Source organism: Solea solea, chromosome 2 (assembly GCF_958295425.1).
Source record: "Solea solea chromosome 2, fSolSol10.1, whole genome shotgun sequence".
Taxonomy (NCBI): domain Eukaryota; kingdom Metazoa; phylum Chordata; class Actinopteri; order Pleuronectiformes; family Soleidae; genus Solea; species Solea solea.
The window spans coordinates 13,953,374-13,970,581 of NC_081135.1; the positions used below are offsets into that span (position 1 = coordinate 13,953,374).

The following is a 17,208-nucleotide window of genomic DNA, read 5'->3' on the forward strand; positions in this document are numbered from 1 at the left end:
GTCGTCAGCCAGTTCACGATGCGCTCTTCCTGCCACAGGATGACGGCTTCCATCTCATCACTGTCTGCTTGGTCCATAAAGCTGGTGAGTTTGTACTGTAAAGTACAGGACTGGATCCAAATGCAGGACGGTGGTAAGTAAAAAGCTTTATTTCTTTTAACCCACAAAAGCAGGTGAACAGGCATGAAGATCCTCAAATAGGCGACAAGAAGCGCCGGCACAAGATCAACATGGGACAGGACACAGACTGGAACAGGTAAGCAGGGAATTGGCACGTGCAATAATCCACTGACAAGAATTCACAAAAACAGGGAAGAGCTCAAAAAATAAATGTGTTGTTCTGGCGACGGACGAAGACGAACTCAAGACACAGGAAATGGGAGTGGTTAAATGCACTGAGGAATGTTTCCACTTGCCTTGCCTCGCCACAACACGGTTTAAGTAGCGTTTCTACTAGCACAGTACCTGGTACCAGGAACTATATTTAGTACCTGCTCCGGCGAGGTTCCAAATGAGCTGAGTAGTTACTATGCGATGTTTGGTCAGACTGCCGGTGACTGATTGGTCAGAGTGCCGTCACAGGAAGAGACGTCCGACAAAGAAATCAAGCCGAACAGTACCGAACACTAGATCAGTTTAAACTTCTTAACAATCCTAATTGTTGGCTAATCTCCAACAATTATCTCAGTATTTAACACAGACCCTGCCGCTGTCTTTCAGTCCAGTGACTGTGTAAGACGGAGTCTGTGCTCCGGTCATGGAGGAAGTACAAATATTTTTAATTAACTGATACTAGGGCTGCACGGTTGGTGTAGTGGTTAGCGCTCTTGCCTTTGCAGCAAGAAGACCTGGGTTTGAGCCCCAGTTGGAACATGGGCCTTTCTGCATGGAGTTTGCATGTTCTCCCCGTGTGTGCGTTGGTTTTCTCCGGCTTCCTCCCACAGTCCAAAAACATGCAATATGGGGATTAGGTAAATTGGACACCCTAAATTGACGATAGGTGTGAGTATGAGAGTGAATGGTTGTTTGTATGTGTGTGTGGCCCTGCGATGGACTGGCAAACTGTCCAGGGTGTACCCCGCCTATCGCCCTATGTCAGCTGAGATTGGGACAGCACCCCCGCGACCCTCTAATGGAGGATAAAGAGGTAGATGATGGATGGATGATTCTAGTGATTTGATCCAGTTACACTGAAAACAACTGCTTTACAAGTCAGTTGTCACAATTTAAATTACTTCCGCTCTAAAACATAATCCAATGTTACTTCCACAGCTATAAACCAACACAGTCAGATGCCATTCATCACATTTGGACAGCAGCAAACATATGATTTGCATGGTTCTGGATTTAAATAACAGAAATGTGTATGTGTGTATTTGCAGAAAGCAGATGGACAATAAAGCCACTGGACATCATCCAGGCATCGATACCCCAACCCCCTCCACCTTCCTTTCCTGCCCTCACCAAATGGTTGAACTCACGAGTATGTAATTCGACCCAGACAGTGGGAGGTGGAGGGTTACCTGATCCCTGTTCAGAGTGGCAGCACTCACCCACTCAGGTGTCTCTTATACCAAAGTGTAGCCACGACAGGAAGAGCCTTATACTTTATACTTTATGAGCTTTATACTCAGTATTTCAGAGAAAGAGGGAAGATAACGAAAGAGGGGTAGAAAAGAGAGGAAGAAAAGGAATAGAGGCCTATGGTGTTAAATGAACCTCAGTGGAGTGTGGAAAATGGAATAATGACGAAAAGCTTTGTGGAGAGTGGTACATTTGGTTTCATCTTTTTTGTTGTCAGTCTCTTTTTCTTCCATTTATCTTATTGTTCACTCATCTCTCTGTCTCTCTCCTGTTTTGTTTTGCAGATCCTGTTTCCAACACTGCTGCTGACACAGCAAACCACCTATCAGTAAGTCAACCTTAAAGAGTTCTGTGATTCACACTAAATCCCAATTGGAATTTTTTGTTGTACAATTTGATATTTTTAGAGCTTTGAGTTGAAGTTTTGAGTTGAACTTTTCATTCAGTCAGTAATTATAGTTATAATTATAGCTTATTAGGTCAATAATTAGGGCCATATACTGCAGGTTATGCTTCACAAATTATAAAATACTAAAATACTTAATTGTTTGTCACATCACCATCACATTAGCATCAGTATCAGGGCTTGACATGTTGTTGTAGAAACTAGTGACTCTCTTCCTAAGAAAGAATTCACAGACGTGGACTGTATCTCTTAAATAAGTGGCTGGTAGTGGTCGATTGCAAGGCTGCTTCTGGTTACATCTGCTCGCTATTCAAGAGGTTTTATTGATTCTCAAGAAACAAATAGATTGATAGTTAAGATTCAGAAGGAATAGAACTCCAATTCTTATGATACATTAAAGCTGTATGACATAGCAATTGCAACATAGACTGAATTAGTCATCACATCATGTAGATGCAAGATACAACAATAAAAAGGTGAAGGAAAAAAGTTTGAAGTTTGATATGAAGTTTGATATGAAGTAATGAACTTTCGTTATTGATGTTGATAAGGCTTGTTTTCTATACATGTATTTCGTCACTACTTTTTATTTTATTTTGCTTCACGTTTTATTTAGGAGACTTAACCTATAAACACACACACTTGGCAACAGCAGACCCTCTTCTAAACAAAGACCATTATGAGTGTTCATTTAAAAGTGGTCTTTATTAAAACACCATATTCAGTAGAAACAAGTCTGTGAGGTCACCTGCGTATCCTTGGCTGTTCATTGTGCACTGAAACAGCTGTGGAGAGACAATAGGTCTCAAACACACCTTACGTTAAGCCTTGATCTGTTCAGCAGATGCCACTTGAAATGCTGAACGTGTTCTACTCAGTTATTCTCCTTGATGTTGCCTGTTTAGGAACATAAGACAGAGGGAGCAGAGCAGCCCGACCCTTCGAGAATAGAGGTGGTGTCAGTGACGGAGGAAGACCTCCCCACTGTTGAGACCCCCAGCACAGTTAATGTCAGCCCACTGGGAAGTTTTACTGCTGACAGCCAGTCAGACAACAATTCGGCCAGACCTGAAGATCTTCAACCTGCACCCAGTCCCACCATGCCAGTCACTAAGGTGCAACCATTTATGCGAGGTGAGAGCTGGGATGTTCAGGAGGGATTGGTACAGCATGACAGAGTGGATGTGTAGATTACTATTCAAAGGTAAAGTTACAAAAGGTTAGACAACGTCAGACAATGTGAACGATGCATTGTTATGCAGATAATAGTGTTCTTTGCTGTTTCCCATATCTACTGTATAACCAGACTGCTGTATGGAAATGTTACTCAGGTTTACAGCTGATTTCATTAGCTGAATAACTGCTTCATTAACAAAGCTGTTTTATTTTATTATTATTGTTAAGTTTTACATGGACACTGTGTAATTATACTATACTAGTATAAGAACTGGATAGTGCACCGTACCCTCTGCCTTGAAGCCAGTTTTCCAGTGGATATATCACTGTACAAAAGTCTTTGGGCTCCACCAGCTCTGTTGTTTGTATGTCTGTCAAATTCTGTGGTCATGGTATTTGGATTGGTATGACGTGACTCAATGATGTCAGTTTGTATGTAATGCTCAAGCATGTCTTGAATAAACCTGCCGATATTTGTTGACATGACACAGTAGGACAAACGCAGGTGTTTACCAATAACATTAATCAGCTCCCAAATGTAGTAGTATTTTTGTTTCATCAGATGAGGACTTGCAGAAAAGCTGGAAGGAGAGACTGGTGGCTCATCGCTTTGAGCTGCTGATTGCTTCCTGCATCCTCTTGGTAGTCACTCTCACTCTCAGCATCGGACTTGGAGGTGAGGAGCTCACTGTTGTGTGAACTTTGTCCACTGAGCCACTGGAATACAAAGTGGCTCTGCTCCATCAATATTTGATGGAATCCCCTACATGTTATATCCCCCACCCCAGAAATGAGGCTTTCCCTTAGGGCCAAACCTGGCCCAGATAAGGTCAGTGTTGCCAGAAAAGGTCCTAAAGGGGTAACAAATACAAGCACACACACAAAAAAGTAATTAAGAGGAATTTCTTACTTCCTGTCTGCGCCTCAGATGTGGAACACCTCATCTGCTGGATTAAAATCAATCAGTCTTACTATAAATTCTTACATTACAATTGCGATGACCTGTCCAGGGTGTGACCCTGCCTTTTACCCTATGTCAGCTGGGATTGGCTCCAGCTTCCCCTCGATCCTCATGTGGAGAATAAAGCAGTAGAGTAGACAATGAATGAATGAGGATATGGTTTGGGTTTGTGTTAGGCCAGTAGTAGTTATTGGTTAAGGGGAGAGTAAGTCTCCAGGAAATTAATGTAAGTCAATGCAATGTCCACTGAAGTGATGGAAACCAGAGTGTGTGTGCGTGTGTGTTTGATTTACCTCTGTGTATCCACAGTGGGTCTGAGCTGTGTGGGCAGGTTTCGCTGCGGCTCGTCGTCTCAGTGCATCAGCTACTCTGCTCAGTGTGATGGAAAAGTGAACTGTGACAATGGAGAGGATGAGCTTGGCTGTGGTGAGACACACACACACACATGCACATGTCTTGTGTGGTTGTATGAAACACTGTCATATACTGGCGACACCTTGTGTGCCCCCTGTGTGTCCACTCTCACTCTCAGTGTAAATATGCCAGCCAGGACACAAAGAAGAACAATCAGGAAATTGATTAATTGAAACCATTAACTCCCTGCACCAAAGTCACATGTATTGTCACATCAGCTTACTGGAAGCTTGACCGGAAGGAGGAAACAGGTTTGACCACCATGCCACACCATAATATGCCATGCTGTACCGTGCTGATGTGAGAAGATGGAGAGGATGTATGAATTTGAAAGTGTGAGTGTAAAATAAATAGATATTGTGCAGTGCTATCACTAAATTACATTAAGAAATTATGCTGGGAGCTTATTTATTAATAAAGATACACATTATGACGGTTTTAATCCTTTTTTTTGGATCAATCTAACTTTAGTAAAGAAATATACATGACACATGGCAAAAATGTTCAGGTAATGGCAACGTGTCTCTTTGTGTCTGTCAGTGCGTTTGAGTGGGCGGAGCTCAGTGCTGCAGGTCCAGAAAGGGGGGGTATGGAGGACAGTTTGCTCAGAAGACTGGAACAACTGGCTTGGGGTCTGTGCCTGCAAACAGTTGGGTTACTCAAGGTCTGTGTTGCAATTCAAATCTCTTTTCTTTTCCCTTGTTTATGTCATGACCGTATCCGCATGTTGTGAAGTGATGGCACATTCATGCCCACACTGTTCACTCTGTTGCCTTGACCTGAATTCTTAGAGGTTATAGCAGGGTTAGGGTGAGATGGCTGCTGAGTTCTATATTTGTTTTAACTGTATGACCTGCAGGATTAATGCTGTGTGGGTCTGAAACTTGTAAATACACTTGGCACAGGCTAAATGCTAAATAATGTGGCAAATTATGCCTTTGGTTGTTTCATTTTGTGAGTTTTGTGTTAGAGGTTATTCTGCCTCAGTATACCAGACATGTTGGAAGCCTGTTGCAAGTTATATAAACGTAAAGTTAGAGCATCACAAGAAACTAAAGCAGTGCATTACAGCCCTTCATATGCACATGACAGTTATAAAATATATCCAATTCATATATTTGCAGTTTTTCAAGAAATACATAACTTTGACATCTTACCTTATTTGTCTTGTCAGGTATGTGGAGTCATTCTTCATTTCTCTGAACTCCATTGAACAAGAACTTCAGAACAATCTTGTGTCCATCAACTTGAGCCAGTCACAGATCAGCAAGCTCCAGAACGCCACAATCTTCAGGTGCAAACACCTCAATCTCTATGCTAACATCTCTATACATGCTGAAAATGCCACAACCTCTAAAACTAACTAAATTCCTCAGTTTCTGTTACATTTTCTGACACCTCGCTGTCAAATATGTTCACTGACTTTACAATAAAACAATATGATATGATATAATATAATATAATATAATATAATGTAATGTAATATAAAAAATATAATATAATAATAAAGTTAACATACTTGTATATCTGTATGTGTATGTTTCATGATGTGGAGTGACTGATCATCTGTTATAAGCTAAGTCATGTCATGTTATATATTATATGTTATGTAATGTAGTGTCATGGTAAATGGTCTCTATTTCTAGACCATTTAAAGCTGCTTTACTCTACAGTTTTGCCATTCAACCATTAACTCACATGCCCATACAGTGCATCTATGTGCACTGCATTTTCTACATCTTTCATACCATTCACACGCTGGCGGCACAGCTGTCAAGCGCAACGTAGGCTTATGTGTCTTGCCCAAGGACACATCACCATATAGACTAGCGGAGCTGGGAATCAAACCAACAACTTTCTCTAGCACTGTGTCGTCATTCCATGTCATATAATTTGATGTTGTTATGTTATGTCATGTTGTTATTTTATTGTATGTCATGTCATGTCATATTATGTTATGTTTATTGAGTTTGTGTGTGTGCTTTGTCATCCACCTCCTGCTGTGTGATCACAGTAAGACTCAGTGCAGCTCAGGCAAAGTGACCACTCTGAAATGTCTGGGTGAGCAAACATGCTTCATACTGAATAACCTCTGTTCTGGTTCTGACTCACAAAGTGTCTACTGTATGTGCTCATGGTCCAACATATACTCTTGCATGGCATGTATTTTATTTTTGTCCTTTTTTTCTCCATGTTTTACTAGTGGTTTGTAATTTAAAAATAACCATTGTCATCAATCGGGATGCTCATGTGAAATCCATTTTAGATTAGTTGAATACAACTGATATGAAACGTGTGTGTGCATGACTGTTTTTGTGAAACTTATTTTCTTATATTTGTGTTTGCATGCACTGCTGTTTTTTATTGAGTATATTTTAGGTTCAGTCATTTGGAACAGTTTGTTTTACACAGCGATCAGATGACTTGTCATCAGTTGTAAAACAGGTGTATAATTTCTTCAGTGGTTCTAAAGGAGGTTAGTCTCTTCACTAATGGTTTGATTAAATAACCATTGTGTATGACAAACTGGGGCTATGAAGTCTAAAAATGTCAGCATTAGGCTACAGCTAGGCTGGACATATGTGCCCAGCCATGGCAAAACCAGCAACAAGTTGAGTTATTTACAGATTCTGAAAGTGTGATTTTAAGCTTTCCATCAATGTCTAACACATAGAAATCTGAAAATATTTGAAGAAGATGTGGCCATTTGAATGTAGGCACTCCTCTAACTGCTTTAGGGAGAATTTTAGCCTCAAAGATTTACACCTTCTGGGAGCCAAGAGACAGAATCATTAGAATACTGAGCTATAGCTAATGACAATGTAGCCACATAACGTTCTGAAATGCACAGTTGATTATTAAAAGACAGCGTCCAGAATGAAAAACATTTTTTAATCCTTGTATGTAACTTTGAATGAACACTAATGTTACATAGATTGCCAACATCAATGAAAACTCACCCCATAAGAAGATAGAAGGTTAATGAGAGGTTTGGGGTGCTTTCTTTTCATCGCTGGTGTAATGTCATCATCACAGGGGTAACTACTGTATCTGTTCACCTCAAGGTGTCCAGTTATTCCTATTTCTGCCACTCTCTTTCGGCCACTAAATAATCCATCCATTTGTGTATAAACACTGAGGAAAGTCTGTTAGCTTAAAAAAAACCTTTATTTTCTTTGTTAACTCAGTTTGCGCTGGGTGTCAAGGACTATGGCAAGACAGAACAAAGGACACTGTGCTGATCTGTTGCTGGTTTGGCTGTGGCGGGTCACATATGGAGAGGGTATTACTTTATTTAGGGATTTAGGGATCTAGTGCTAATTTTTAAGTAACTTTGTAAGCCTCCTGCAAAGAAATTCAATATTAAAGCACTGATGAATCCCATTGGATGAATAATTTTGGAATAAATTTAAGTTTCAAGTCTTGGGAGAGTTTGTAAAAACTGCTAAACATGTTGAACAAAACAGTGAAACAAATTTTGATTGCAGTTGTCCAAGGCACAATGAGTCATAGCACCTAGGTATTAGTAGCAGAGGCTATATTACAATTAATTATTAAGTAAGCTGAATCTCCAACGCTAAGGCTTGTTTACTTGTAGCTCTGGTTGGATAGAATCATGAGGGACATAGGATGACTGTTGGCTGGTGCATTAATACAGACCATTATCACTGTCTGTCTGTGTATGGTGTGTGTGTGTGTGTGTGTCTGTGTGTGTGGGGTGTCAGAGTGTGGTTTCAGACCTCAGTACAACACTCGTATTGTTGGAGGCAACATCTCTAAACCAGGTCAGTTCCCCTGGCAGGTCAGTCTCCACTACAACAGTGAGCACCTATGTGGAGGCTCAATCATAACATCCCACTGGATCCTCACTGCAGCACACTGTGTGTATGGGTGAGTCCATTATAACATTTTAAGCCGGCATGCTTCAACAGTCAGATAACTTACATTTTTCTAATTTTGCCCAGTAGAATAAACACAGAAAAACAATCTCAACAAATCAACTTAAATGCAAGAGCTTCATTCAACAATGGAAACTAATCAATTACACTACGTTTGCACAATAATTTGTGAGAAAATTAAATGTCAAGGCACACTGTAAAAAGTAATTTGATTTCCTGATTATGACAAAATAGCTCTGTTTAAAATGATTTTAGGTGACATGCTTTGACTGACTCACATTTTTTAGGGATGTCCAATATTGGCCTTTTTTTTACCGATATTCAATATGCCGATATTGTTCAACACTTAATTTCTGAATCCGATATCAACCAATACCAATACCGATATTTACAGGCTTTTTTCCCACAAAACAAATTTGTGAAAAGCAGCAGTGAAAGGGTTAAGAATCTGACATAGCTGAGCAGGAGCACGAGTTTCAACTGCAGGGTAGGATAATCCAACCTCAAATAGTACAGCTTGTTATCGGAAAGCACGCTGTCACAGAGCTCCAGGTTTAACAGACAAATCATGTGAAAAAACAAGATCTAAAGTGTGCGCATATTCGTGTGTGGGACCAGACACAGACTGAACCAGATTAAAAGAGTCAAAAAGGCTTGAAAAGTCCTTTACCAGAGGCTTATCAGGACAGCACATGTTGTACCCTTAAAAAGGGGAATAGTAACGGGGAAGGATGAGGAAAACGATGCCTCTGCTTAATAAGGATTTGGAAAAAGATGGCACCGCAGTGTGTTGCTCGCTGCCGTCTGCTCCTACAATGGCTGATATTTCTGTTGTTTATAACACTTAGCACTAATCGGATCGAGTCTCTGCTGGTGTATGATCGCCGGGCTCTTTTGGATCTTTGACATAATGTCGGAGAACTATGTGCATTTAAGCATAGTGGGCAGAAAACTGTCACCTGTACCGGGCTCCCGCTCCACTTCCTCTGCGGAAGCGTCTCCGGCTGGTGAAGCTGAAAATCTGGCTGGTACAATCTTCGTCCGTTTCCCAGACAGTACATGGACTAATTCATCCCTTCGCCGTGCCTCGGCGTTTCCTGGATCCCATCGACGCCTGCCTTGTACCTGTCACCGGCTCATTTGAGGGACTCCGGCCCTGCCACATCCACCCTCCACGACTTTCTCAGCGCGGCCAGATCACTGGTGAACAAAACGTTTATCCTGAGGGATTTCTTCAACTCCCGCTGCGTGGACTTCCTCTTTGTGACAGAGACGTGGATCGGCGCCGGTGAGTGCAGCCCTCTGATCAAACTTTTACTGACTGGCTGTTCTTATTTTAACTCCCCACGGTCGTCGGGTCGTGGAGGAGGGACGGCGATGGTTTATAAAATGATTTTAACTGCAAGCAGCGCTCTGTCTCACCCTCCTTTTCTAGCTTTGAAGCAAATGTATTTGAGGTGGGTCGCTCTGACCCGGTGCTGTGTGCAGTCATCTACCGACCGCCCAAATACGTGTCCTCCTTGTAGGGGATTTTAACATTCATGTGTGTTGTCCTGATAAACAGTTGGTGAAGGACATTTAAGCCTTATTGACTTTTAATTTGGAGCAGTGTGTGTCTGGCCCCACACACAAATATGGACACACACTAGACCTCGTCCTCTGTCATGGTCTGTCTATGTCAAACGTGGAAATCTGTGACAATGTGTTTTCGGATCATTTGCCAGTGCTGTTTGACGCTGCTGTCTTCTGTGCTGCGGTTAAATCTGGCGCTCCTGCTCGCTGCCGTCGGATTTTTAACTCTGCCAGTCAGTTCTCTGCTGCCTTCAACCAGCGCTCTGACTTAACATCTGCAAACACGGAGGTTTCACTCCTCCTGCCGAACCATACTGGACTCTGTGGCTCCATTTAAAACTGTGCAGCCCAAAGCTAAACCTGAGCCCTGGTTCAATGCGAGAACTCGCGCAGCCAGTCAGGATTGCCGCAAATCTGAACGCAGGTGGAAAAAGGACAAGCTGCAGGTTTCTCGCCAAATCCTAAAAGACTGCTGGCGCTGCAACCAGAACACTGTAAAAGAGGCCAGAAGAGTGCACCTGTCAGACATTATTGAATCCAATTCTCACAACCCACGTGTGTTATTTAAAACCATTGAATCTGTTCTTGGCTCACCTCAGCCTGCGTGCCCAGAGGAATCCCCTGAAATGTGTAATAGCTTCCTGAATTTCTTTATTGATAAGGTTGTTACCGCAAGGGCTCTCATCACCACACCGGCATCTGACCCCTCTGACCATGTTCTTTGCTCAGCTGTGCTTGATTCCATTGAGCCTGTGTCTTTGATTGCCTTAGAAAAAGTAGTTGGCCAGATTAAGCCATCAGGCTCTCCCTGTGACACTGTCCCACCTCACTTTTTTTAAAGAGGTTTCCCTTGTATAGGGCAGTCAGTTCTGGCCATTATTAACAGAAGTCTGTCTTCTGGTGTTGTCCCCCAAAGTTTTAAACATGCTGTGGTGCAACCCCTGCTTAAGAAACCTGGCCTTGATTGTGGTATGCTAGCCAATTATAAATAGAGATTGAGTTGAGTTGAGAAAACACACACACAGGTCTTTCCTATACTCGTCTGTATTGAATCTCATTTTAAACAATGCATACAAACAACAAACAAATGTATGCATACGCACACTCAATTTTAGGACCACAAATATCCTATCAGTCTCTTTTTAACATGTTCTAAATGATCTAAATTATTGTTTTAACTGAATAAACACGACATGTAAATTATACTTTTAACAAGTTATCATGGGACATTTGAATAATGAAATGTATTTTTTAACCTATTGACTTATTAATTTTCGTCGTTATGACATGAACTAGACACAAATATATTAATATATAAATGAAACAGTAACACGCTCAAACACCAATGTCAACATTCAGAATCTATGGCGTGGCGACAGGTTATCAGGCTACGAGCTTACACGTCTGAGTTAGCAAGAAACTAAACAACAAATAAGTCCAACAAAAAACTTATTTTCCATGCATTTTAAACCAGAGTAACATTTAGAAAAATACTATCAACATGTGTTCATATGTATGCAGTGCTTTGCAAACGGTTATTACCTTAAAAATGGGAATAGTATCGGGAGAAGGATGAGGAAAACACACACGCAGCTCTTTCCTTCACTCGTCTGTATTGAATGAGGAAGAGGAGCGCGATCCCCCTACTGGAGCCCAGAGGCATTACCAACAGATCGCTAGTGTCTGAGCACAATCCAAGCTCTCATCCAATGTGGGTTTTAACCAAATAAATCTTTGATCTGTAGAGCGAGACCATTTGATTTGCCACAGGATTTCAGAGATGTATAAAGTACTAGTAGAGACCAAGACTTGAGTGAAGTTGAGTACAAGTACTCGATCGAAAAGTGACTTCAGTAGAGGTTGAATTGTTCTTTAAGCACCATATTGTTTATATGATTTCAAATGTTTAGCCTAGCCAGCTAGTTACCGTTAGCTAGCTGCTAAGTGAACACCGCAGTATGTCAGGCGGGTAGCTAGCTACTTAGCTAGCGCTTACTAATAGCTCAAGCTGGTGTGCCATTTGTGCATTATATTTGTAACTTAACTTGATATGTTTCTTCATATTCATAAGTAGGGGTGTGCGATATTGATGAAAATCAATATCCCGATATATTTTTTGGGATTTTGCCGATAAAGATAATTGGCGATATTTTGCAATCCTCAAAAATGTGTTTGTAAAAGCATCGAAGTCCTGTTGTACCAGCTTGCTCTTGTTAATAGTATATTAGATGTTAATGATAATATTGACAAAAAACAACTTGTTCAAGAAAAACAGGTCTTATTTATTAACTTAAACTTACTTTATAAAATATTGCACAATGACCAACAAAAACTATCATGAGAGCATTTTAAACTGACACTTCCCCCTAATGTAAACAATACTCATCATATTTGAACTACAAGGCATTAAAGAGGCCATAGCTCGGAAGTGCCAATTAACGTTGCGTTTGGGTGTGTATCTGCGTCATTACCTCGTCTATGAAGCCCTAAAAGTCCATAACAATCAGTTCAGCCACTGCTGAGAGTGCAGGGTTTGATTGTTTTCCTGAGCTCTACAAAGTGGCAAGGCACTTCCATTGACTAATTATGTCACTGGCGAATCTCACCACTCCTGTAAACAGCAACGCCTCCTAGTCCGGGCACTAGAGTCCGGGCACATCCGGTGATGTACTTTCAACCGTAGAAGAAGAAGAACTATTCTCGTTGTAGCTGCTGAGCGTATCGGTTGAGAACATGTCGAAAAAAGGTTCAGCGATTGTTTGCTCTATTCTGGGTTGTGATAAACAATACCAGACGCTCCACAAGCTCCCCGCCAATGAGCAAAGAAAAGCTCAGTGGATATCTTTCATATTTGATGGGAATATCCGTGCTACATTTCCCAAATACCCCCATGTATGCGGCAACCACTTCACGGAGGATTGTTACACAAACTTCGGGCAATATAAAGCAGGACACAGCACCAAACTTAACCTAAAGGAAGGAGCAGTGCCAACAAAATGTATATTACAACATTTACAAACCGTAAAACTGTCTTTATGTGCTTGTTCTGTTGTTTAGCATTAGCGATAGTCGGCTACAGGCTAAGCTACACGCGTTCGCTCGTGTTTCATTTGCATGTATGTGTGTTTATCATCTCTGTAACCACAACGTTATCCAAGCTACAGGCGTCTTTCACTTTTCACAGTGTCTTCTGACTCTGGGTCAGACTGTGGATCAAATGCGTAAGGGATTATTGTGAGGGGCCGTGACGACAGTATTACTCAATGTTTTGATAACTGCTAGCGGTGCATCCGCCTTTCCAGAGGGGGAGCTGCGGGTCTGAGAGCTGACGTGCCAATTATGTCACTTCCAGGTAACTGGCCAATCACAAGACAGTTTGTGTGCTGCGGGTGTGGTTTTGGTCTGAAACAGCACGGCTGACGAGAGCGTCAGTGATGAGACATTTACATCGGCTTGTTTGCAGTGACAGGGTAGAGAATTAATGGGGTCTTTTGGCATAATGCATGAGAAATAATCTGCAATATCTGAAATGGAAATAATAATTTTATAGGGCTTAGAATCCATACTGATCCTCTGTTATATCCTTTAAACTGTTGTGATATTGTAATATTGTAGTGGGCATTAAACTTCCTTTCTCTTAAAAGGTCTTGAAAGTATTAAATTTGGCACCCTGACAGAACCCTGACAAGAAACAAGGTATTTACAAATAAAATTGACAGGGAAATATCCAAAATGCCCCATGAACATATTTCACAAGCGTTAAAAAAAAAATAATTCTGTGTTAAAAAATGGAAATTTCCAGTAACGCAATGGTAAAGCGAGTCATCTTTCAACTTGAAGTTTGTGAGTTTGATTCCTGTGCTTGGGCAAGACACTTGCCGGCAGTGTGTAAATGGGTATGAAGGATGAGTGATACTGCACATTCAGTAGAAGTGCTGTGTGAATGAATGGTAAAGCTGCAGCTTTGAGAATTCATCAAGATGAGAAAAGTGGTATAAATACAAATCATTTACCATGGTTCAAACTCCTGCAAAAACCTGCTACCTACTAATGTAACTTAAGTTTTCTTTTATTTGGCAATATGATATTATTTATCATTTACATTTAATTTAGTCAAGAATAAGGAGGAGCTACCTAAACATTGAACTTCATTAGGATTACATTTTAATGTGCATCTCACATATACTATTCTGCTGTGTGTTCTCAGGTTTGCAGACCCATCCATGTGGGCTGTCCATGTGGGCCTGACAGTGCAACCAGACAACGGGGCCCAATCGCTAGCTGTGGAGCAGATTATCTACCATGCTCGATACCGGCCCAAAAAACTGGACTTTGACATTGCACTGATGAAACTTGCAGTGCCACTTGTTTTCAATGGTACTGGTGTTTTCCTGCTGATTCCCCACTCTCTATACTGTCGACATCAATGATAGCTGTGCCGGCAGTGTGTGAATGGGTATGATGAGTGATAGAAAATGCGCCGCACATGCACTGTATAAAAGTGTGAGTGAATGGGTATAAATGGGTGAATGGCAAAACTGTCCTGTAAGGCAGCTTTGAGTGGTCAACAAGACTAGAAAAGCACTATATAAATACAGACCATTTCCCATCCAGCACAGCAGACAGACAGACAACTTTATTAATCCCTTTGGGAGGTTCCCTTACGGAAAATTAAAAGCTCCAACATGCACACACAGCACTGTTAAAATTGTAGTCACACTTTACAGGAGACAGGAAAGAAAAACACCCCAGGTACCAAACACCATAAAATATAGAATAAAAATAAAATAAAATAAAATAAAATATAAAATATAAATATAATATAAAATAAACTATGCATATACACACACACATATATGCATATACATGTATATATACACACATACAGTTACCCAATATTGCCCAAGGTTTTATTGCACATTTTTGTGAGTTATGGACAGTTGTTTGTTTAGTTCGTACTGTTTGTTTCATTTGCCCCCCCCCCCCCCCATGAGGAGTTGTACAGTTTGATGGCCCGGGGGACAAACAAGTCCCCCAGTCTGTTGGTCCTGTACATTGGGAGGAGCAGCCTGTTGCTGAGGCTTCTGTGGCTCCTCTGGCTGCTGATGACAGTGTGCAGAGGGTGGCTGGCATTTTGCCGGATGCTCAGCAGTTTGTCAAGAGTTTTTCTCTCTGTCACTGTCACCAGAGGGTCCAGCCTGTCTGATTTTTTCCAGTCTGTGGAGGTCTGCCTTAGTTGTGCTCCCGCCCCAGCACACCACAGCGTAGGAGAGAACACTGACGACCACAGACTGGTACAATATCCACAAGAGCTTCCTCAGAAAGTACAACCGGCTCTGAGCCTTCTTGTACAAGATATTTGTAGGTCTGCACAACCTACACCTCCTCTGCTCCTATTAGAACTGGTCTCGGACTGGGTCTGTCCCTCCCGAAGTCGATGACCAGTTCCTTGGTCTTTGAGGTGTTGAGCTGCAGGTTGTTAATGTGGCACCAGACAACAAAGTTCCTCACCAGGCTCCTATATTCCTCTTCCTCTTCCTCTTTGTTGTCTCTGATACACCCCATGATGGCCGTGTTGTCTGCAAACTTCTGGATGTGACATGTTGACCTGCAGTTGTAGCAGAAGTCCGCAGTGTACAGAGTGAAGAGGATGGGAGACAGCACAGTCCCCTGAGGAGCTCCGATGTTGCTGACCACAGTGTCAGACGTGATGTCCTTCAGCCTGACATACTGTGGTCTGTCTGTGAGGTAGCTGGAAATCCAAGCAACCAGTCAGGGGTCCACTCGCATTCTGGTGAGTTTTTCCTTGAGTACAAGGGGCTGGATGGTGTTGAAGGCACTCGAAAAGTCCAAAAAGAGGATCCTGAATGTGCCACTTCCCTTGTCCAGATGCGAGTGGGCTCGGTGTAGGAGGTAGAGAATGGCATCCTCCACACCGACCTCCGCCCTGTAGGGTATCCTCAGCGTGCTGTACATGAGGCCTGAGGAAGGTGAGGAAGAGCCGCTCCAGAGTCTTCATCAGATGTGAAGTAAGTGCCACTGGTCTGAAGTCATTCAGCTCGATGGGCCGGTTCTTCCAGAGGGTGGGCACTCTCCCGAGTTGTAGGCTCAGGTTGAAGACCCGTTGGAGTGGCTCCCCAAGTTCAGCAGCACAGGTCTTGAGGAGCCGTGGACACACCTGGTCTGGTCCTGCTGCCTTCCCGGGGCCGGAGCTTCCTTAGTTCTCCCCTCACCTGATCAGCTGTGAAGCAGGGAGGTGGCTGAGAAGAGGGGAGGGGGATAGGATGGCTGGTGTGAGAGAGAGGTGAGGGTGGGAGGGCAGGTTGGGGGTTTGCTGTGGTCGTAGGAGAGAAGGAGAGGAGGGTTCTGCTGTGCCTCAGTACAGTGGTGTGCTCGGAAGAGATTTATTCTTGGGTTCTTCTGGTGCTCAGCAGTTTTTTTGTTGCCTGTTAGCCGTGTGTTGGCATGCTCTTGTCCGTTGTAGTTGAATGGAAATATCATTTCCATGCAGTCAATTTACCTCCACTTTCCCTTCTAACCTGTGCATCTTGCAGCTAGTTAGCGTCCAGTTACTTGTTAACTGTGCTGCAGGCTTTTGCTGACAAAGTTAGTGCCACTATCACAGGGAATCTCAAAGGGAGTGCCACGATGTGAAATAAAACGTCTTACTAGGAGATTGAGGTGTATGCAAAGTGTGGACGTGCATTTCAACATATTCCCAATCTCTTCTCATTCCAGCAGCCTATCTGGAACAGACCACTCCTGTAGAGTAGTAGGGGGGCTTGTACAGACGCAGACGAGATGGCGGAAGATCAGCCATTTTTGGCATGTCTGTATGCATGTGTGTATAAAACGAAGTCACCGCAGTTTCACTCAGCCGTGCAGTGATGACTCCGCCCACGTTAAGTAGGTACTTTTTTGTAGTGGAGATGCAACCTAAGCGTGCCGAGGCGAGGCAAGTAGAGCCGGTGGAATTACGCCATTAGTTTCATACGTGACACACAAATGAGTGACTAGTGACTTTACACCAGACTCCTGGTAGTTGTTGGAGATTAACCCACGTTTTTAGGATTGTTAAGAAGTTTTAACTGATCTACAGTTGGGCACTGTTTGGCTTGATTTGTGTCGGATGTCTCTTCCTGCGACGGGACTCTGGCTAGTCAGTGGCGGCAGTCTGACCAATCATCGCATAGTAC

At 42.4% G+C, this 17,208-nt stretch overlaps 1 protein-coding gene across 3 annotated transcripts in view; it reads left to right on the top strand.

The window, feature by feature from the left end:
• Positions 1-17,208, top strand: part of tmprss3a (transmembrane serine protease 3a) — a 23,746-nt gene continuing 6,538 nt past the window's right edge. For 2 of the 3 annotated variants that reach the window (XR_009234212.1, XM_058621337.1), the window contains exons 1-12: positions 1-84; positions 171-256; positions 1,383-1,483; positions 1,869-1,912; positions 2,896-3,124; positions 3,729-3,842; positions 4,437-4,553; positions 5,082-5,205; positions 5,716-5,835; positions 6,556-6,602; positions 8,267-8,432; positions 14,220-14,389. Coding sequence is in view for 2 of the 3 variants with exons in the window: in XM_058621337.1 (XP_058477320.1) it covers positions 19-84; positions 171-256; positions 1,383-1,483; positions 1,869-1,912; positions 2,896-3,124; positions 3,729-3,842; positions 4,437-4,553; positions 5,082-5,205; positions 5,716-5,835; positions 6,556-6,602; positions 8,267-8,432; positions 14,220-14,389 (1,384 nt within the window). In the remaining variant the exon portion in view is untranslated. Of the gene's footprint in view, positions 85-170; positions 257-1,382; positions 1,484-1,630; positions 1,771-1,868; positions 1,913-2,895; positions 3,125-3,728; positions 3,843-4,436; positions 4,554-5,081; positions 5,206-5,715; positions 5,836-6,555; positions 6,603-8,266; positions 8,433-14,219; positions 14,390-17,208 lie in introns of those variants that run through there. The other variant, XM_058621349.1, reaches the window with a different exon arrangement.